Source organism: Anser cygnoides, unplaced genomic scaffold (genome assembly GCF_040182565.1).
Source record: "Anser cygnoides isolate HZ-2024a breed goose unplaced genomic scaffold, Taihu_goose_T2T_genome scaffold_51_1, whole genome shotgun sequence".
NCBI lineage: Eukaryota > Metazoa > Chordata > Aves > Anseriformes > Anatidae > Anser > Anser cygnoides.
This window is the reverse complement of record NW_027103074.1, coordinates 486836-510206: the sequence shown is the minus strand read 5'-3', so window position 1 is coordinate 510206 and position 23371 is coordinate 486836. Positions and strand designations below refer to the sequence as shown.

The following is a 23371-nucleotide window of genomic DNA, read 5'->3' as shown; positions in this document are numbered from 1 at the left end:
AAGCAGGCTGGGGGTGCAGCAGGAGCTGGGAGGGGACAGACCCAAGACAGCTGACCCCAAATGGCCAAAGGGGTATTCCATACCATCTGACGTCATGCTAAACAATATATAGGGGTGGCTGGCCGGGGTGGGGGGCCGGGCTGCTCGGGGATAGGCTGGGCATCGGTCAACGGGTGGTGAGCAATTGCATTGTGCATCACTTGTTTTCTTACACATTATTATTATTAATACTATTATCATTATCACTATTATTATTATTATTGTTATTATTATATTCCTGTCTTAATTAACTGTCTTTATCTCAACTCACCGGCTTCACTTTCCCGTTTCTCTCCCCCATCCCAGAGAGGGAGGGGGGAGGGTGAGCGAACGGCTGTGTGGTGTTTAGCTGCCAGCCGGGTTAAACCACAACATACCATTAATAGGACATATAGCCATCATAGTAGTGATGACATACAGTATTATATAGCAATTAACATCATACAATTCAAATCATATACTATTCTCTTCCCAAGTCAAATCCCCTTCAGGTACATAACCGATTTCCCTATTCTTCTGCATTACCCACCAAGCGCATCCAGGTACCTGAGCAAAAGCAATCCCAAAGTTTGCCTTTGCCTGAGGCAGGAGTAGCCTAGAGTGCCTTCCCCAGCACATTTTTTATGTGCACTACAGGGACTTTGTCCCCTTTTACAGCATATAACGGTTTTGATTGGGCAGGTCCAGCTCGACTGTCAGATCCCCTAGTGCTGACTAACCAGGTGGCTTTTGCCAAATGCGTATCCCAATGTTTGAATGTCCCAGCACCCATTGCCTTCAGTGTAGCCTTTAACAATCCATTGTATCGTTCAACTTTCCCGGAGGCTGGTGCATGCTAGGGGATATGATACACCCACTCAATACCATGCTCTTTGGCCCAAGTCTATAAGGTTGTTTCGGAAATGAGACCCATTGTCTGACTCAATTCTTTCTGGGGTGCCGTGTCGCCATAGGACTTGCTTTTCAAGGCCCAGGATAGTGTTCCGGGCGGTGGCATGGGGCACAGGATATGTTTCCAGCCATCCGGTGGTTGCTTCCACCATTGTAAGCACATGGAGCTTGCCGTTGCGGGTTTGAGGGAGTGTGATGTAATCAATCTGCCAGACCTCTCCATATTTACATTTCAGCCATCGTCCTCCATACCAAAGAGGCTTTAACTGCTTGGTTTGCTCGATTGCAGCACGTTTCACAATCATGAATAACCTGTGCAATAGTGTCCATGGTCAGGTCCACCCCTCGATCACGAGCCCATCTGTATGTTGCATCTCTACCTTGATGGCCTGAGGTGTCATGGGCCCATCGGGCTATAAATAACTCACCTTTATGTTGCCAGTCCAGATCCACCTGAGCCACTTCAGTCTTAGCAGCCTGATCCACCTGCTGGTTGTTTTGATGTTCTCCAATGGCTCGACTCTCAGGTATGCAAGCATCTACATGGCGTACCTTTACAACCAGGTTCTCTACCCGGGCAGCAATATCCTGCCACAATGCAGCAGCCCAAATGGGTTTGCCTCTGCGCTGCCAGTTGTTCTGCTTCCATTGCTGTAACCACCCCCACAGGGCATTTGCTACCATCCATGAATCAGTATAGAGATAGAGAACTGGCCACTTTTCTCATTCAGCAATATCTAAAGCCAGTTGGATGGCTTTCACTTCTGCAAACTGACTTGATTCACCTTCTCCCTCAGCAGCTTCTGCAACTCGTCGTGTAGGACTCCATACAGCAGCTTTCCACCTCCGATGCTTTCCCACAATACGACAGGACCCGTCAGTGAACAGGGCATATTGCTTCTTATTTTCTGGTGGCTTTTTATACAGTGCGTCTTCTTCAGCACGGGTCACCTCCTTCTCTGGTGATATCCCAAAATATTTGCCTTCTGGCAAGTGTGTGATCACTTCCAAGATTCCAGATAAGACTTGGAGCAACTTCAGTGAAGTCCAAAGTTGGTGGCTTTGAGTCAGGTGGCCACCACGTATCTTTGTGTTATAAATGAAGATACAACTTGTTATAAATGACTGAGTCCCAAATAGGATAACAATCAAAGTTTACAATTTATTAAACGAATAGAGGCAAGCAAACAGCGCTGGGTGCGCCGGGAGTCTCTGCTCCACCAGGACGCACACCTGTTATGTTAGGCAGCTGGTTTTTATACTCCTAGGCTAATACATATTCATTACTACTTCTAGAAGAGGCAGGGTTATTATAATTGGTTTCCCGAATCCGAAGTCCTCCCAGGGGCGCCTGCTTATCAGTCTCTGGTAGTCTCTCGGGGGCTGCTCGGATGGGAGGCTCATATTCTTCTTCCTTATCTGGTGGTCTCTTGGCCGGCTGTCAGAAGTTACTGCACGTCCATGCAGAGTCAGCAGTTTTTCTCTAAAGAAATCCGTTTGTTCTCTTATCACCTAAACCCAGGCCTCAATGTTAACCCTTCAAATCCCTTAGTGGCACGAATTGCTGGACCATTCCTTACAAACTCAATCTGAATTTAGTAATATTTATAAAAGGCAAGTAAACAGTGCTGGGTGCGCGGGGAGTCTACGCTCTACCAACACGCACACACAACCGTCGAACTTTCTAAATATATAGATCATTGCTTTTACGTATTCATAAGAAACCCGAGTACGCCTATGCATACGTACAATCAGAGTGTGGGAAAAACCTTCAATCATGGGGTTGGGCCCGCTTTCAGAGCTTGTGTTACCATTCAGCCCTTCGGGGTGATCCAGCTCCTGGAAAAACTAATCACAATTTTATTATGGGTTCAAAAGGTTCTCATGTTATTTTTCTCAGGACAACCTGATCTTAGCGCGGGAGAAGTCCGGTCGAGGCACTCTCACTCGGCGGTCAATACCCATAGGGGTTGCCTCCCTCGGTAGACCATACACACCGCAGTGGAGGGTCCTACCCTGGTCTTGCCTTCTCACTTTCCTCCCTTCAGCCTTGTCCTCTTTATCCAGTGCTCTTAATTCATGCAGAACCTCATTGCCAGAATATTAGTTCCTCTTTAGTCTCAGTTTCAGTTCCCCAGGAGTGGACTCAACCCTCCAGGCTTCGGTAGTTATTGGTCCTTTTATTCTGGATGCGTGGGTCCAACCCCTTTCTGCTGTTCTCACAGCTGTTTCAGTAGTAAGTAAAACAAGGTACGGTCCCTCCCATCGGGGGTTCAATGATTCTTCTCTCCAGGTTTTTATTAAGACCTTGTCTCCTGGTTGTATTTTATGAATAGCAAATCCTAAAGGTGGTGTCTGAGTCATCATCCCAATTTCTCTTAGCTCCTGTAATCTCCTTCCAATGGTAATTATGTATTTCTGGATACTATGATCCTCAACTATACTGTTCCCTAGGGGCATCCCTTGAGAATAAGGCATACCATATAACATTTCATATGATGATAATCCAGTCTCACTGTGTGGTTTAGTTCTTATGTTTAAAAGTGTCAATGGTAAGCATTTCGTCCAGGGCAGCGGTGTCTCGATCATTAACTTAGCCAATTGTTGTTTTATTGTTTGATTCATCCTTTCTACTTTCCCTGAGCTTTGTGGGTGCCACAGAGTGTGGTATTCCCACTGAATACCTTTCAAGGGGTACATCCTTCAAATCTTTGTGGCTGGCGTATGTTCGATTATTTCCACACAATTGTGTTCCAACGGTCCTTCTTCTGGAACAGTTCCTAGAAATACTGCTGGATATAACAGGTTAGTCGTTTTCAAGGTTATGTCATCTTGTTCAGTTAGTATTGCCTGATTGCCTGATCATCCGGCTGGGTGATAACCAGTGGCCCCCCCTTTTGTTCTAAAACAGTTGTTACCATATGTGGTCCAAAAACTTCAATATGTTTTCCCATTTGAAGGCAAATAATTTTCTACTATCTTTATCAAGAGGTATGCAAAAGATGGCATCCTTTAAATCTATCATGGTAAACCATCTATATTTCTCTCTCACAGATGTTAACAATGTGTAAGGATTAGCTACTACCAGGTGAATATCCTTTGTTATTTCATTTATTGCTCTAAGATCTTGTACAAATCTCTTGTACAAAAAACTCGCCATTCGTCTTCTTTACTGGAAAAACTGGAGTATTGTATTCCGATTTACATTCTTCCAGAATCTGATATTTGAGAAATTTGTCAATAATTTTCACCATTCCCGTGCCTAGTTTCTATCTTAAGTGGATATTGTTTGATTCAAACAGGTTTGGCTCCTTCCTTTAATTCCACCTTTACCGGTTGTGCCAGTTTCGACTTCCCTGGTACATCTGTTTCCCATACTGCTGGTATAACTGCATTTTCTACTTCTCTTGGAATATTAACTGTTGTGGTTTAACCCGGCTGGCAGCTAAACACCATACAGCCGTTCGCTCACCCTCCCCCCTCCCTCTCTGGGATGGGGGGAGAGAAATGGGAAAGTGAAGCCTGTGAGTTGAGATAAAGACAGTTTATTAAGACAGGGAAATAATAATAACAACAATAATAATAATAATAATAATAATAATAATAGTATTAATAATAATAATGTGTACGAAACAAGTGATGCACAATGCAATTGCTCACCACCCGTTGACCGATGCCCAGCCTATCCCCGAGCAGCCGGCCCCCCACCCCGGCTAGCCACCCCTATATATTGTTCAGCATGACGTCAGATGGTATGGAATACCCCTTTGGCCAGTTTGGGTCAGCTGTCCTGGGTCTGTCCCCTCCCAGCTCCTGCTGCACGCCTAGCCTGCTCGCTAGCAGGACAGAGCGAGAAGCTGAAAAGTCCTTGGCTTGGTGTAAGCACTGCTCTGCAACAATTAAAACATCAGCATGTTATCAGCGCTTTTCTCATCCTAATCCAAAACATAGCACCCTACCAGCTACTAGGAGGAAAGTTAACTCTGTCTTAACTGAAACCAGGACAAGGGGAAGTTTGCAGCCCTTGCTGACTTTCCAGCTGCTGTGGCTAAGCTGCTAATAGTTCCTGGAAAACCTCATTTAAAACCATCTGTGCATGTTACAGGACTGTGTAGTCTCAGCTATATCTGTGGTGTAGATAAGTCCATAAAAATACAGGGCCATATGCTCAGCTGGTGACAGTTACTCTAGTCCCTGATCCGCACCAGCTCAGTGAGACCAAGGTGAGTAACAGGGAGTCCTCCTGTCAGGGAGAAGGGGCAGGACCCATTGCTATTGCCAGTTTTTTTTCATTGCCTTGAATTTCTGGAGTTTCTGGCCCCTAGGACTGTTGTTTGAAAAAGCGGATCCTTTGCCCGGTGTGCAATAATCCAATTCTCACACACTCAGGAGAGCTATTGCTTTTATTTAGGCCTGGGTGCTTGTTGGATTTTCAACAAATGAAGCACACCTAATGCCAGTTTCTTGATTATATTTATCGTCGTACTTCTTGGCTCCTTTTCAGGACCTTCTGTGCATGCCTTCCTTTCTTTGGGGGTCCTTGGTGGTCTTTGGTGGTCTTTTCTGATGAAGTACCCTAACCCTTTTTAATCCATATATGGTCACATGTCACTTAAGGACAACTTAAGGCTACTTTCTCTTGCCAACTTTCTGTTGTTTCTTACAGAAGGAGTATTTTGTCCCTGATCAAAGGGAGCCTAGGTTAAATGATAAACATTTTTTTGGGTCCTGTACTACATAAATGATACTTGATTATAGGGATGTTTATTTAAACATAGACAATACCTCTTCTTTTCCAAGGGAGAGTTTGTTCCATTACAGGACAACATGATATCATATTTCTGAAGACATGAGCCAGTTCAGCTGCTGTGGCCAGTGTGTGATGCTCTTGGTTACCAGAGAGCTACTGAATGGTGGGACATATAGCTAGCTCATGGAAAGTGCTGGTTTAAACCATGCTGGATGGCTGGTTTAATTTAAATTTTCTTTTATTTTTTCCTCTCTGTGCTTGCAGGTCGGAAAATTCTTCACCATAGAAGTAATGTCTTAGAAACTGTAGTCCTGATCAATCCCTCAGATGAAGCAGTTAGTACTGAGGTAAGTCAGTCAGAAATATTTTATTGCATGGACCATAGTGTTACCGTAAAAGTCAATCAAAGAAACTCTCTAAGACTCAATTTGGAGTTTTAGAAAGCAGGCATTCTTTAATTGCGGCGCCGGACACACAGGGGATCGCTCCACCTACTGTGCGTGCTGAATTGTTCAAGCTACAGGGGTTATATACAATCAGAATACACATATTCATTAGATTTCCAAGAAAGAATCAACATATTCATACCATTTCACGGGACTCATTAAAATATGTAAATGTACCTGATGCATGCGCATTTGTTTCTACTGGTGGTCTTTCTGGGTCTTCTGGTGGTCATCGATAGTCAATTTAGGCATGCATACTAAGATCAGTCATTTACATATCCAAGGACCTATGCATACCATGAGTTCCTCACCTATTCTTTTTCAGACACATCCTCCAGGCCTGGGTTATCTTGACCTCCTCCCCCATCCTGGGATAGAGTTCTGTATGGTCTTATAGATAAGGCTGACTAATTAGTGGGTAAGGTGACGCTAGAGATACAAAGTTTCTAGACTTCCTTCTATCTAACTAAACATAGTAAAGGTTTGGCTCATCTGTTCATAAAATATTTCAGATCTGGTTCTATTACTCTGCCAGGGAGAAAACCATATGTCCTTCTGACTCAGTATCAACAGGAGCTGCATTAACTGTAAAATCAATTCGCCACTGTTTCCCAGGAACATTTCCCTTCTCTATTGTTCCCATTTGGAGTTTGATTCCTGTCTGTGAGTTATTTTTAAGACATATGACACATTGTTTCGATACCTGTCTGACAATGGTATACAAATTAGGTCCTATCCATTTTCTACTTAAAATCTGATTATTTCAGCTCCCCAGCACGTTTTATTATGTTCTTCAAATACCATCTGATATAACAGTTTGGAGGATATCACGATTCTCCCATCATTTATTTGCACTAAACCTGTAGGTAACATTTTCCATTTACATCTTCAATTAATTGCTTATCGATCTTAGAATATTCTACTTCATTTTCTAAGGCTTTTGTTAATGCCTGGTTTTCTGTTCCTGGTACTAGTACCAAAATTTGACTCTCAGATGCCCGTTCTGCTGCCCCTTTGGCATCTGCGTCAGCCAATCTATTTCCTCTTTCAATATCAGTATCCCCTGTTTGATGTCCTTTACAGCACATAATGGCAACTTTAGGAGGCAGGTATACCACTTGGAGTAACTTCAGCATCTCTTCTGCATGTTTAATTGAGGAAGATAAAAGTCCTCTCTCCTTCCAAATTGCCCCGTGTGCATGCACCACACCAAAGGCATATTTTGAGTCTGTCCAAATGTTAATTCTTTTCCCTTTTGCTAGCTCAAGAGCTCTTATCAAGGCGATGATTTCCACCGTTTGGGCTGATGTTTGTTACTGCATATCCTGTGAGGTGAACTCCCTAGCGGACAAAGCTGCTGCCATCTATATACCAATCCTCTGCATCTTCTAGGGGTGCATCCTTTAAATCTGGTCGGCTGGAGTATACTGTGTCCATGGTCTTGATGCAATCATGAATGGGTAATCTGGAAACTCTGTTACTGAGGAAAGAGGCTGGGTTCACAGTATTAGTGCCAAAAAAATTTAGTTAACTAATAGTCCATTCTACACATTCTTTTTCTTCTTCAGTAGCTATCAACAGGTCACTTATGTGTTGCAACAGTGTCCCCTTTTCCTGAAGGGGTTTTCCAAGCTTCAAGATCACAGGCTAGTTGGTTCCTGAATATGGTGGGGCTATTCTTGAATCCCTGAGGTAACACTGTCCAAGTAAGCTGAGTTTTTCATCCTCTATTGGGATTTTCCTTTTCAAAGGCAAAGAGTTTCTGGCTTTCAGTCACCACGGGCAGGCAGGAAAAGGCATCTCTTAAATCTAGTACCGTGAACCAAACTTGACTGTTTTCTAATTTTGTCAAAAGGTTATATGGGTTGGCTACTATAGGATATAAATCTTTTGTGATTCCATTGATGGCCCTTAAATCCTGGACTATAATATAGGTTCCATCTGCCTTTCTAACTGGGCCTATATGGAGTGTTATATTCTGACTCACATTCTACTAATAGTCCATATTTAAGAAAGTTACTGATTATTCCTTCCATTTCCCTTCTGTCTTCCACCTTTAGTGGGTATTGCTTTTGGCATACCCTGGGAGCATTTTCCTTTAAATCTTTTTTTTTTTTTTTTTTTTTTTTTTTCAGGTACTGCATTCTTTGCTCTCTCAGGTATTCTTGTAGCCCAAACTCCTGGATACACTTGGTTCATAATTACATCCATCCAGGGAGTCCTGTCTGGAGCTTCCTCCGGACTTGCCAGGGATAAACTTCAGAGTTTAATATGTTACTTTTATTTCCATTTTCCCTTGTTCAAAATAAATTTTTGCATACAATTTTTTCCAGCAAGTCCCTTCCTAATAAGGGCCTTGGTGAATTGGGTAAGTATAAAAACTGATGTATTCCAATCATTTTTCCCAATTTAAATTTCAAGGATTGCAAAAAGAACACCTTTTCCTGACAGCCAGTTGCTTCTATTACATTTACAGACTCAGCACTTTTCCAGAATCAATTTTTGGATTAACACAGAGAAAGAAGCTCCCCTATCCAACAAAAAAAATCCATGCCTCTCTCTTTGTTCCCTAGCTTTATTTAAACCAGTGGATCTGCTAGTGTAGATGCCCCAGGTCCCTGTCATTCCTGCTCTGACTGTTGCAAGTTTATCCTGCAACAACCTAAGGCAATCCCTTTCTTTTTCTTTTTTTTTCTTTTTTTTCTTTTTTTTCCAGCCTCCTTCCTTCTTGCAGTACGCACACTGGTTCTGTCCTAATGTTTCTCTAAACCCTTCTAAAGTCCTTTCTTTACCTTTTTCAGTTCCCCCTTTGCCGCCCTCCTTCTCTCTTTCTGCTGTAGTGCAGTCGCTGTTTGCCATGGCTATCATCTTAGATAACTTCTGTCTTTCGCATCTTCCCTATTCCTAAATACTTTCCACGCTGCATTCAATAACCCTTCTGGGTCTCCCAAATCTTGTCTCTCCAATTTCTATAATTTCTTTCCGATATCAGGGGCCTATTGCCCTAGAAAGAGGCTAGCCAATTGCCTCTGTTTGTCTTCCGAAGCCTGGTCCAAATTGGTATATATATATGTAGATATATTTTTTTTCATTGCATTTCAAAGTTGGTCCAAAAATTCCGTAGAGTTTTCTTTTGGACCTTGTTGGATACTATACAGGTTTGAATGATTTTTAGCTTTCGGAACTGGTTCTCAATTCCCAATTGAATCAGATTTTGATATTTACATAACCGTTCAAAATTTCCAGGGTGATTAGGGTCTCGGTGGGGGTCGGTCAGGGGAACACAATTGTCTACAGTTCCCTGAGCAGTCCCATTGGCAATTGGAGCTCGCACATGAACTCAGTCTGTTTTAAGAATTAGCTGATTTTCTGTTTCCATCATCTCCGCCAACATTAGATCAATGTCTCCCCAGTCTGGATCCTGATTTTTTTTTCTTCTCTCTATTAAGTCCACCATTGGTTACAATACTTAATTAAGGTCTTATGATTAACATTTCCTCCAGATGGCCCATTAACGTCCTCCCAATGGGCCAAGATACAACCCAGAGGGGTCTTTTTATCAATAGTACTCGAAATTCTTCCCATTATGATGTCTTTTCTCAATCTCTTACACTTCGTCTGTCTCCAGCCATATTCCTCGCGGAATAGTGGAACCACGGATCGGGACTCCGCACTCACTTCACAGCGATGCTGCGTCTCACTCACACAGCACAATCACACAAAGAAGCCCCTTATACCTTTCACTCAAGCAACACAAAACAGCAATCACTACTACAAATAGTATCACTTATTACAACAAATCTCCCAGTATAAATTGTGATCCATTAAGAGTTTTCCGTTATTCAATGTCAAGAACACATTCAGAGTCAAAGTACCAGAACAAATCCAAAACTAAAACAAAATACTGACTAAATCACATGGACACCCAGTGACTAGTAGTATGTGTGCGAAACACTCCGTAGCCAATAACTTAGGCTCAGGCGAGGATCTCAGTGAAGTAGTAATTTATTTGGGATTGCAATGGCGGGCGTTCCACAAGCAGGAGCGCACCTACTAGTCACACAGTATGGTTTATATACTTCATTTCCTCGATGAACAGGACCCTCCCCTGTTTCCCCATTGAGTGAGTAATCCAGGTTCACAACCTATCCGATGCTTCACAGACAATACATGGCCTTCAGTTGCCGGCCTGTTAAATTTCAAATTTTTTTTGACTTTTTTACTGTTTGAAGTGGTAATGTTTCTTCACTTATCTGACTGGACTTGACACCGTGATCTTCACCTAATTGTTCTAAGGGGTCTGGTTGTCTGCATTTTACAAGGTCACCTGCTAAGTTTTCTTATCACTGCAAGCATATCTCAATACCACATTCCTTCCCTTTAAACAACGTAACTCTGTGCAAAAACAACATTTTTGTTTCCACAATTCCCCCCTTTTCTTCTTTATAAATTGTTGATTTTTGCAAAACTTTTCTCGAAGGTATAATTTGGTAGATATCTTCCTCTTCTTCACTTTCTCTGCTTTCCATCTCCTCTAATATCATCATCTTATCTGAGTAAGGTGGTGGCTCCATGGTCATTTGTTTCAACAGTGCAGTTTCAATTAACCACTGTACTAGTCCTCTTACACAGGGGATAGTGCAACAACGAATGGCTGTCAAAACTCCTGCTACTACAATCAAGGATGTAAATATGGACATTACCATCCCTTTCCATTTACCCAACCAAGATTCCAACCATCCAGTCATGGAAGTGTCTGTTCCTAAGTTTTCTGCCAATTCACTGGCAAGGGTGGTAAGCCCTTGCAATGCTCTAGTTACTGTGCCATCCGGGGCAGTACTGTTGGGTATAAAAGTGCAACGATGATTGCCCAGCATCACGCACTCAACTCCTTTCTCTGAGAGCATCATATCTAATGATATTCTGTTTTCCCAAGCCATTTTGCTGGTGGCATCTAGTTGTTCAGCGATTCCTCTTATCGCATCCCTTGTATAATTTATGAATCTCTGCTGATTATAATAAATATAAGTAATCCAATCCACATTCTTATTGATTGTTACCCACCAGAACAGTGACTCAAACCCTGCAGCAATTTGATTCCTGGCTTCCTGTTCATCGGGAACTCCTCTAGGCACCCCAATAGAATCTATGTATACTCTATCATCGAATGATATTCCTAAGCCTCTTTTACTTCTTCTGGGTATTTGTGATGTTTCTCTTTCAAATGCCAGGGTGAAGGGTATAGCTAATTGAACAAGTGCACAAGTGCCTCCCCAGTTAGATGGTAGGGTGGACGGTAAGATCTTCCCTCCACAGTACCACCAGAGATCTGCCCTGGGGAATCTCAAGTCTTGAGCAGTTTCCCATCAAGTCCTCGGTAGCATTCAAGGTCCTCGTGCGCAAGACAAATCCTCCCAGATACCGGGTAGCACTCACACCCTGCCGTGAGAGGCAAGCTATATGGTTACCTATAGCTGTAGAGAATGCAGGGGGAACCCTGATATTGCTATCACACAAGGAAGGGAATAGCAAAGAGAGAGACTTACAGGCCTCACTTCCCCAGGCAGTCTTTTCTTGGTACAATGCAATCATACATCGCATCCCCTGGGAATACTTGGTCCACCCCAATGGGCAGGGCACTATCTGGGCAATCGGTCGTCCCGAGGCACAAGCATAGCAATTGCTATGGTTGAGATTCTGGACAGTATATTTGACTCATTCTATCCAGGCATTCTCATCCCCATACCCTGTTTCAATCTCAAATGTTTGAACTGCCACATTTCAAAGAGGGCCTCCTGTTTTCTCTCCTGTTTTCTCCTTGAGTTTCTCCCTTTCTCTGATGGCAATAGAGGATCGTTTCCATACAGCTATTCTCAATCTGGCTGTTGGGTCTCTACCAGTTATTTGTTCTCTCTGCTCAAGTGTCCTTGGGCATTTAAATCTCCACAAGCTAACACCTCACAAGCATCAAACGTGACGGATTGTGGTACATAACCCTCTGTCACATTCACCCATATTTTGACGGGGTATCCCATCTTACTATTGTCTGGTCATGCCTTTTCCAAGTTGCCAATTGACCAATGCCTTATCTGAGGCCTACAATCACTAGAAACAAAATTAATAGTTGATTTTTCCCTGTCATTATTTTTAACCCTTAGGTTTCCAAATAATTATCAATACAAAGAACAAGATATATGTACACTACTACTAGAACAAAAACCCCTTGGGAGCACGATTCGCTATAGGCCAGTCCTTTCTCTCAATCACAAGTCACACTCATTAGTTACCTGTGAAAATAAAAGGTTAGTTTACAATTGTAAGCTTTTTTCCTGCTCAGAGTCCACTATGAGATTTTTTTCTCTTCGATTTCAACTTCCAACAAGTCTTCTGTAAGAACAGCTTCCCAGGTACCAGGGTCGACAGATGCCTTCACTCAAGTACAGTGAGTCCAACCTTTTTCTGCAGTTCTTACGGCTGTTTCAGTGGTTAGTAGTACTTGGAATAGTCCTTCCCATTCAGGCTGGAGTTTTGATTCTTTCCAGGTCCGAATCAGGACCCAGTTTCCTGGGTGATGGTGGTGAATGGGGAATTCCAAAGGTGGGGTTTGAGCCAACAACCCACGGGTCCTGAGAGACGACAAAGAAGAGGACAACCCCAGAATACAGTTCTTAAGAAAATTCTCTCTTGTTTTGAATTGTGGTATCTCATCCCTTCTGCCCAGATAGGGTAATCCGAACAGCATCTCATATGGTGAAATTCCTATATCCTTTCTTGGTGCTGTTTGAACCTGTAGGAGTGCTAAAGGTAAGCATTTTACCCAAGGAAGTTGGGTTTCTAACACTAATTTAGTTAATTGCTTCTTTAATGTCTGGTTCATTCGCTCCACCTTCCCAGAATAGGAGGGGTGCCAGGGGGTGTGAAAAGCCCACTCAATCTCTAAGGCCTGCATTAACCCTTGCAGTACTTGTGAAGTGAAATGACTTCCTTGATCTGAATCAATGTTTTCAGCTATCCCATATCTAGGGACTATTTGCTCCAGTGATACCTTAGTCACGATGTTCACAGTGGCAGATACGGAGGGGAAAGCTTACACCCATCCAGTCACGTGGTCAATTAGGACAAACAAGTACTTAAGTCTCTCTGCTTTAGGTAACTCAGTAAAGTCTACCTGTATACTTTGGAAAGGTCGAATCCCTGGCTCCCGTCCCCCTCTAGGTGAGTTACAGATGACCTTTTTATTTGCCTTTTGACATATGGTACATCCTCTGCATATTTGCTTCACTAAAGTGTATATTCCTACACAGACATACTTTTTTAGCACAACATCACACATTGCTTGCACCTCCCAATGACTCTCTTGATGTAAAACATCGTATTTGCCTCATTGGTGCTTTATTCAGCATTTCTCTCCCATCAGGAAGTATCCATTTTCCCTCAGACTTCGTGGCTCCTGATTCCTTAAAAAAAACCATTCTCTTAAAACTTTTTAGTTCTTTCTTAGTTTTCAACAATTCCCTGAATGCTCTCTGAATTAATTCTGTTTTCCCTCAGACACTAGATGTCATAAATACTTGACTTCTCTTTCCATATATTGTAATTTATTTTTCGATGCAATCAAGCCCTGTTTTCCCAGAAAGTTGAATAGCTTTTTAGTGGCTTCCTTCACAAATGTTTTCTCCTGTCCTGACAATAAAAGATCATCCACATATTGTAACAGTAACACCCCATCTCTGGAGGTTGGAATTGCTCCAAAATCTGTTCTAGAACTTGCCCAAATAGTTTCGGTGACTCTGTAAACCCTTGAGGTAAAATTGTCCATCTGTGTTGTTGCTTCCGCCCCATTTCAGGGTTTTTCCACTCGAAGGCAAATATATCTTTGCTCTCAGGGTTTGAGAGCACCCCATTAATAACGCCGCTATTCCAGTCTAACAACTTACTATTTGAATGATCAATTTCATCATCAAATCCCTTCCCAACAAGTTAGTCCCTGCCTCAGGTGCATACAATAATTGCCCAGTGATCATTTTATCCCCTAGTCTCAGCTTGGTATCCCCCAAAGGTGGCACTGTTATCCCAGCCCCTTCTACCCCCATCACTTTTTAGGGTTTCATTAGTTAATTTAATCCCTGATACTTTACAGGCCAGTAATGACCTAGATGCCCCAGTGTATTGGGTTCGATGGCAAGGTTCGGGGGGGGGGGCTGCAGTGGCAGCCCCCGCGAGAAAAATCCAGAAGCCTCCCTGTTATAAGTGAGACCATACAAATTTCTTGGTCTATCAGAAATATTTTATTAATTAAGTAAGCAGGCACAAGCAAAACAGCGCTGGGCAGCTGGGGAGTCTCCGCTCCACCACAGCACGCAACTTTCCCTTTTCAGTGGCGCCGTTTTATAGCATCCAAGTTTCGGCTTGTCAGGACTTGTTGGACCTTCTGAAGCTGTGCAGTTCGTTGTTGGGGGTCGTTGTTTTTCTTTCAATGATCATGCATTGTGCTCGTGTTCAAGGGGGAGGGTAGTGAAGCGGGAAACAGTATTTCACAGAGTCTTTGTTTTACCAAGGATGTTTATCCAACACCCCCACCCCACTATCTACTTGCTTAGTCTTCCCCCTTAACAAGGTCGTAAATTGCAAAACCTTATCTTCTCAGCAGATCCTCTGAATTCCTTTTAAAGACAATGAACAAACACCCGCTAATTTATCACAATCCCTCCTTTTTCTTTTTCTAACATATTTTGTTCATTGATGAATTTTTGAAGCACTTGTTTGCTCAATATTAAAGTTTCTGCGTCATCCTCCTCCTGTTCAAGAGATTCATATTTCGCACGCACAAGCATAAGGTGAGCTGCCTCTAATCGGTTTTTTTACAATCGCGATTATTCGATTGAATATACATGGTACAAAAGTTAGTGTTAATATGAGCAGCAACAAAGGTCCTGCTATAGTTGATAGCAGTGTAGTGAGCCAAAGTGAGTAATTAAACCAGGATTCATACCAGTTCTGGTGGGCTTCATTTTCTATTTTTCGTTTTTCTAGCCCTTCTCTCAATTTAGTCATTGTATCCCTTACTACTCCAGTATGATCTGCATATACACAACACTCCTCTCGTAGGGCTGCACACAATCCTCCTTGTTGTAGAAAAATCACATCTAATCCCCTACGATTTTGTCGTACAGATTTCTCTAAAGCTGATACAGATTGCTCGATACGGGCCAAATTCTCATCTACAGCAATGCGTAGAGAGGTAAATTCTTGGCTTTGTTTTACCAGAGAGGTAATTTCAGTTCCGGCTCCTGCAGCCCCCAGAATCATCAGAGTGGCTAAAGTGACAGCCGTAATAGGCTCTCTCTTCCTTAAGTGTTTTTTTTGCCATAGCATGTTGGATGTACATATACTCCTCAGAATGGTAAAGAATCCTAGGTATAATTACTACCTGTACACAAAAATCATGAGACGAGTTGAACAATTTCAAAGATAAGCATGGAGTTACCCCCAGAGACGAACATACCCATCTGGTGTTATCTGCTGGTATTAACCATTTTTCTTTGTCTAACTGTGTAACATTTTCTGTAATATTGCATAGATGGAACTTCTTACTGTGAGAAACACTCCGTAGCCAACAACCCAGGCCCAGGCGGGGATCTCAGTGAAGTAGCAATCCATTCGCGATTGCAATGGCGGGCGCCCCACAAGCAGGAGAGCGCACCTACCAGCTCCAAAAACACAGTTTATATACTTTTTGATGACAGGACCCTCCCCTGTTTCCCCACTGGAGTGGGTAATCCAGGTTCACAATCTATCTGATGCTTCACAGACAATGCCTGGCCTTCAGTTGCCGGCCTGTTTTTGAGATGGTAATGTTTTCTCCCCTTATCTGGCTTGACTTAACATAGTGATTTTCACCTGATTGCTCTAAGGAGTCTGGTTGTCTGCATTTTAGGAGGTCACCTGCTGAGCTTTCTTATCACTGTAAGCATATCTCAATACCACATTCCTTCCTTCTAAACAATGTAACACTGCAAAAACAACATTTCTATTCCCACATCACCAGGGACCGTGCCTACGCATCTGCCATTCCCAGTTACTTCCGTTAACGTTATTCCTACATCCCTTCCCCAATTGCATTGTGGGGGATCGGTTTCGTTTGAACGGGTGGTCTCTCCCAGATCCCCAATGGCGTCGTAATATGAGGGCCTTATATCAAGACATAACCAGCAAGGTCTAGGCACGTCTGGATTTGGTTGATTCAACAACTGATAACTAGCATTCATGATTCTCCATATGTTATTCCCGGTCACCCCTTCATTTCTAATCCCGTACTCCGGGTTTACTGATTTATTAGCAACCTCCAGTGGTTTAGGGCTATTAGGAGTTAGCATTCTAAAAGCTTGTGTAGGCTGAATCCTCAAAACACTCCCCGACAGTTTCTGATTTGGTCCCACCCGTTGGGGACTCTTAGTCTCTTCCTTCTTTATATAGATGATGCCTCCCCTATCAGTCCCCCAGCAGTAGTTATCTGCTGAACAACATGGTGATCTTCCCATCTAATCAGGCTCCATTTAAAAGGTTTGTGAGGGTGCGCAGACCCAGGAACAGTGTAAACAATCGTACCCATTACTATGTATCGCAAAAAAAAAAATGGCTAGGGCCCATTTTCCAGAGTTCTTTACCTGGCCACGTAATTCCCCACCGTTTCACTCTCTGCCTCGCTTGTCAGTTCGGTTGCAGCGAACTACAAGGTGCAGGTTCTTCTTGGCAGCAGCAGTGTTCTTCAGGGGAGTTTCTCAGGTAACCGCGACCTTTTTCTGATCAAACAGGGTCCCCTCTCCTCCTTTTTTTTTTTACGATACATAGACAGTTAGACCATACTTATCGAGTTCGTTTCAACGTGAGCTTTAAGTCATCAGGGCCTGCGACCGCTTCCCATTCGCTTTTCTGGATCGGTCCTTTCACGCGACTGGCATGCGTTCACCCCTTCTCAGCCGTCCGGATAGCCGTCTCTGTGATAAGTAAAACAACATAGGGGCCTCCCCACCGTGGTGTTAAAGACGTTTCTTTCCATGTCTTAATTAGAACCCTATCTCCAGGTTGTATCCTATGGATTGCTATATCTAGCCACCAAGCCTTTCGCTTGCAACTCCCTCCGTCGGTTCATAAGCTGTATTAAATAAGGTTTTAATTGGATATCCTGTACCTGGGGGTGATCAGATGGCATCTCTAAATCATAAGGCATACCATACAGCCTTTCAAAAGGTGAGATTCCGACATCGGCTCGGGGCTATGTCCGGATATTCAATAGTGCAAGCGGTAAACATTTCACCCAGGAGGTTTTAGTCTCTATCATAAGCTTTGTTAGTTGCTTTTTAATTCCACCATTCATTCGTTCTACCTTTCCCGAACTCTGAGGATGCCAGGGAGTGTGATATTCCCATTTAATTCCCAGAGCCTTCATCGTGTCTCGGGATACCTTTGACACAAAGTGTGGGCCTCGATCAGAGTCAATTGCTTCTATTACCCCGTATCTGGGTATGATGCTTTCTAATAATATCTTTACCACGGTTTGAGCTGTGGCCCTTGCCGTAGGGAATGCTTCAACAAAGTTTGTGAGGTGGTCTACAATAACCAATAAGTATCTATATCGCCCCGTTTTTGGAAGTTCAGTAAAATCTAATTGAATCTTTGCAAAAGGTCGATGTGCCAATTCTCGTCCTCCTCCCGGGACCCTTTTTCTCATGTGTTGAGCATTTACCCTCCGACAAGTTATGCAATCATTTACGATCCTCTTTGCTATATTATAAATCCCTATACACATATAATATGTGGCAAATTGATCCACCAACGCCTGAGTACCCCAGTGCGTCTGTTCATGAAATCTCCGTAGCACCCTCATAGCTACTGATTTTGGTAACACTTCCCGTCCATCAGGCAGTACCCATTTCCCTTTATCGTTTTTTTTTTGGTTTTTTTTTTTGTTTGTTTTTTTTTTGTTTTGAACCCCCATTTGTGTCATCTTGTCTTCTTCTGTAATAGTGAAACAGAGTAAGGGGAGGGGAATGGGTCCATTCGACCACAGGGAGTTAGTCGGCCCGCACTTGTAGCAGTTTTTATAAGGCGGGCTTTCTTCCTCAGAACAATTGCATTCAATCCCATCAACTCCCCATTCACTCCAGCAATCATAACATGGAAATTCCTTTAAGTCTTTCCCACAGTATTAAGTATTATATTAAGCATTATTATATATTATTATATTATTATTATATTAATTACTATATCTTAAGTATAAGTATTAAGTATTTCCCACAGTCTGGGCAATCTTCCCTCGTTCTTCTAATTCTTATACTCATTAATGCTGCCCTTTTTGCCTCCTGATCTGCTAGATTATTACCCCTAACCTGAGAGGTGAGGCCTTTTTGATGCCCTTTTATATGTACTACGGCAATTTCTTTGGGCTCTCTGATAGCTTGTAAAACCTGGGTAATCAATTCCTGATGTATTAAACCCTTTCCTTGTGAATTGATGAGCCCCCTTTCTTCCCATATTTTACCAAATGTATGTACTACCCCATAAGCATATTTTGAATCTGTATATATTGTACCGCTTTTATTTTTCAACAATTTTAGGGCCCGCAATATGGCATATAGCTCGCAAGCTTGGGCGGACCAGCTAGGACTCAAAGGTCCAGATTCCACTATCTCAAATGTTTTCCCGTTTACTAACGCGTATCCTGATTTTTGCTTTCCCTCGACTACTCTCGAGGAACCATCCACATATATCTGTTCACCGATGGGTAATTCCACCTCCTCTAGATCAGGTCTCAATTTCGTTTGCTCTTCTATATTTCGGAGGCAATCGTGTCCTAAGGACTCATTTGGTTCCCCATAAAGAAATTGAGCAGGGTTCTGTAGGGAGGTTGTTTCTAATGTTAATTTTGGAGAGGAAATCAAAATTCCTTCATATTTTAATAATCTGGCGTCAGTGATCCATTTCTCTGCCTTCTGTTGCAGTACCCCGCATATATTGTGTAGAGATATTACTTTGATTTCCCCCCCAAAAGTGATCTTCTGTGCTTCTTCCGCTAACAAGGCAGCAGCTACCACTACCTGCAAACAGTTTGGCCAACCCCGGCTAACCGGATCCAATAATTTAGACAAATAGGCCACAGGTTTGTTTTTTTTTTTTTAACTTCTTGCCCATTCCGTATGCTGTGCCTGCTGCGCTGTTCACAAAAAAAACAAAACAAAACAAAACAGCCTCCTTAAATCTGGTAAGCTTAACACTGGGGGGCGTACTAGTTCCTCCTTTAACTTGTTCAGTCGTTCCTCATCTTCTTTTGTCCATTTGAGTAATCCATCCTTATTCAGCTTGTTATATAAAAATTTAACCTTTCCACTATAATCTTCTATCCATTGTCTACAGTATCCGGTCAACCCTAACAGTTGCCGTACCTGCCTTTTAGTTCACGGGGACGCTAAAGCCAATATTCCACTGATTCTGCCTGGGTCTAACTTCTTAGTCCCCTTACTTAACTGGTGACCCAGGTACTTTATCTCTTGCTCCACAATTTGTAATTTTGCCCCTCCTTTTTCTTTTAAAGGGTACAGAGGGTACAGATTAACTCGATTCTCTGAGCCAATCCAAAGGCTCGCATATTCGCTCCCCTCTAAACAAAAAGGTTCCTTTGTATTTACATAAATGTTTAAGGCTTGGCAAACCCAGTCTTCAAACGACCCAAATATGGGCCAATAATTTGCCTACCTCCCCAAACTTCAACACAATAATGAATCATTTTTACTTTATCCTTTCCCCGCCTAAAAGGGGAATCACTCCAATTCTTAATCATTAACCCCAGTGGACTATCTGTGGGAATAGGGGGCAACCTAGCACTAGGCATTACCCCACCCATGGGACCAGAAGGCTTACTCTTCTTCTGTCCCATCTTCCGGAGTGCCTTCACACACACACACAGCCGCTTCCCCCTGGTCGTGGCCCAGTCCCTCGCGGGATGTGGGAACCGCACTACTGAGGGGTCCGCACTCACTTCGTCCGCAATTGGACGTCTCACACAGACGCACTCCGGGATCACCAACCCCAACCGAACGGATCACCGGCCTATACTTACCCACCCCGTGGGTCTTCGTTCGGTCTTCGTGCACAAAGATTGCTTGGGGTTACCGGTTTTATTTGCTTGTGCCTAATTTTGGGTTCGTCGGTGAAGGGCTCGAGCGGGATTTCCCGTTCCCGGGGCCGCCAGAATCGGCGGGGCGCCTCCCCTAGAGGGATTCCCAGTCAATCCGTCTTTATCCGAGTCACGGCACCAAATTTGTTATAAGTGAGACCATACAAATTTCTTGGTCTATCAGAAATATTTTATTAATTAAGTAAGCAGGCACAAGCAAAACAGCGCTGGGCGGCTGGGGAGTCTCCGCTCCACCACAGCACGCAACTTTCCCCTTTCAGTGTCGCCGTTTTATAGCATCCAAGTTTCGGCTTGTCAGGACTTGTTGGACCTTCTGAAGCTGTGCAGTTCGTTGTTGGGGGTCGTTGTTTTTCTTTCAATGATCATGCATTGTGCTCGTGTTCAAGGGGGAGGGTAGTGAAGCGGGAAACAGTATTTCACAGAGTCTTTGTTTTACCAAGGATGTTTATCCAACACCCCCACCCCACTATCTACTTGCTTAGTCTTCCCCCTTAACAAGGTCGTAAATTGCAAAACCTTATCTTCTCAGCAGATCCTCTGAATTCCTTTTAAAGACAATGAACAAACACCCGCTAATTTATCACACTCCCCATGGCAGATAAGGGACAATTTCAGCCGGCCCCAAAGGGGCCCACCGCTGCCCAGAGCCAAGCCATGAGCAACACAGTCCGTGCCTCTGTGAGAGCACATCCAAGAAAATGAAAACGAACAAACAAAAACCTGCTGCTCAACAGCAGCTGGGAGTACGAGGAGTGAGAAACCTTCCCGCAGACACCAAAGTCAGCACAGAAGGAGGGGGAGGAGGCACTCCAGGCGCCTGAGCCGAAGCCCCACTGTGGCCTGTGGAGAGGCCCCTGGTGGAGCAGGCTGTCGTCGTCCCCCCCCCCCGTCCCCCGTCCCTCCCTATTACTTGGGAAACTGACCAAACACCACAGCAAATATACCAAAACTTCTAGACTGTTACTTAGATAATGCCTACATCCTCTTTCCCTGCTCATTCAACTTCAAACAGCTCTGTCAACCACTACATACCACACCTTTAACACCTTCAATAACCCTTTTTAACACTTCTTTCTATCTTTCTCCAGCCTGTACTTTCACCAAAGGCTCAGTCATTGGCCAACTTAATTCCATACCTTTCTCCCTCCAGGATGCTGAAACAACATATCAGTATACCATATTTCATCCCATTTTCCTTCTCTCCTTCTTCCACTCTGGATATTCCTACCTGAAGTGGCCAGCCTGGCCACACTTAAAACACCCCATCAAAACCTGTCCCTGCTAAGATTCAGGCTGCAACACAGGCAGCCTTCCTTGCCTGCCATTCCTTCATCTCTCCTCCTCTCCTTTCCATCCTGGCCCCGACTCCCCCTGAAGAGTTTCTTCCTCTTTCTCCAATCCTCTGCCTGACTACCTGCTACACTGTCAATACCATTAGTTTCGCTCTCTGCCTTTTCCTTCTCATCTCCCCTCCTGACACACACCTTCAGGGCTTCCCACAGGAAGGCCCCCCACAGTGACTGTTCACTACATCCCCCCACCTTCTGGAGCTTTTTCTGTATATCTTCCAAGCTTTAATCACAAAATGAACTTTCAAGAGGCCTTGGGATACCGGGTCCTCGGAACTCACCCCCAAGCACTCCCCCACCCCAACCCCAAGTCTCCCACATGACCCCTTGTGCTGCACACTATCACCACTCCAGCCAGGATCAGCAAGTGGGTATTTCTGCCCTGCCGGTATTACCCCTGGTCCCAGAGGATGAGCTCCTTCTCATTCTTGTATAGCAGCTCTCCTCCTGATCATTCTCATTTCTTCCCCTGTAAACAACAGACTTAGTATAGACATCATTTCCCCCCAGGAGTATAAGTTAGGTCCTAGGAACTGGTCTAATAGTTCAGCTAGCCTGATGGGATCCTCAATTAAAGACTTCATCTCCTTAAAACTCCTAACCTCTCTGCTGGTAAGGAGGGGGGGAGCTCACCTAAGAGGATACATAGGAGTGTTAGTACTGCTAGTATCAGGGAAGGCGAAATTCTCAGTATCTCTTCTAGGTTGTTCTAATTCTTGCCGGAGCCTAGAGTGCACTCCTTCTCCAGGGACAGTGTTAATTGCAGGCCCTGTCTCCCTTCCTGGAGCGACTGCTGCTGCCACCGGTGCAATATTAGGATTATAGGGAGCATAACTTGGCTCCTTCTCCGAAAAAGGAATCTTATTGTTTACATATAAATTTCAAGTCTGAATTTTCATCAGACCCATATTTTGGCCAAAATACTGCTGTTTCCTTAATTGGTTCTTTTGTCCAGTCTGATACACAATATTTAACCATTTTCTTCTTTTATCATTTCCTCCAATTTTGTGATTATTTTTCCAATTTCTTATCATTCTTCAGGAAGAATTTTCGGTAGGCACTCCCCCAGGGATATCTCCCTGTTCCTTGGAACCCATATTTTCCCATTTGTCCTAGCCCTTGTCAGTGTGCTGCTACAGAAATTTACCTCCTGCAGGGTACCACACACTAACGTTCTGATTCTGGAAAATGGGGGTGTACTGCCAAGCACTTTACCGTGCAAGGGGTACTGCACGCCTATGAGTTTACCAGATTCCCTGGTGTACTGCCAAGCACTTCCCTGTGCAAGGGCTTACCGTACACCAAATTTCCCGAGACTCTTCCTTTCTCTCTCTTATCTCATGCTTCATCCGGCTCTGGCTGTGCCCCTCGTGGAGCTACGGAACCGCGGATCAGGACTCCACACTTGCTTTGTACAAAAGTACGTTTCAATCACACATCACACAGAGTCTCACCCGACCCCCAAGGCAATACTTAATATTTCTTACCTCGGTCTGTGCACAGAGTTACCGGATCAGTTCTTAAACCCGGAGTGCCTACCTTCTTCCCTTCCCCACTACTTCATGGATCCTGCCTCTTTAATCAGTTTCGGGCCCTCTGTCAGCTCTCCGCAGAACCGCCACCGTTGATGCACAGGACCGCTGAAATCAGCGGGGCATGCCTTCCTGCTGCTGCGGCGGTGGGGCTCCCCGGTAGGTGACTG

General features: G+C 43.8%; 1 protein-coding gene and 1 long non-coding RNA gene across 2 annotated transcripts in view; one reads left to right on the top strand and one right to left on the bottom strand.

The window, feature by feature from the left end:
• LOC136789488 (microtubule-associated protein 1B-like) overlaps positions 1 to 23371 on the top strand; it is a 66309-nt gene that overhangs the window by 16678 nt on the left and 26260 nt on the right. The window contains exon 3 of the mRNA XM_066989533.1: positions 5945 to 6027. Within this exon, the coding sequence (XP_066845634.1) occupies positions 5945 to 6027 (83 nt within the window). The remainder of the gene's footprint in view (positions 1 to 5944; positions 6028 to 23371) is intronic.
• Positions 14392 to 22012, bottom strand: LOC136789489 (uncharacterized). Its single transcript, XR_010828217.1, has 2 exons — positions 16167 to 22012; positions 14392 to 15715 (listed from the first exon to the last, which is right to left on the bottom strand). It is a non-coding gene; the product is annotated as an uncharacterized lncRNA (long non-coding RNA).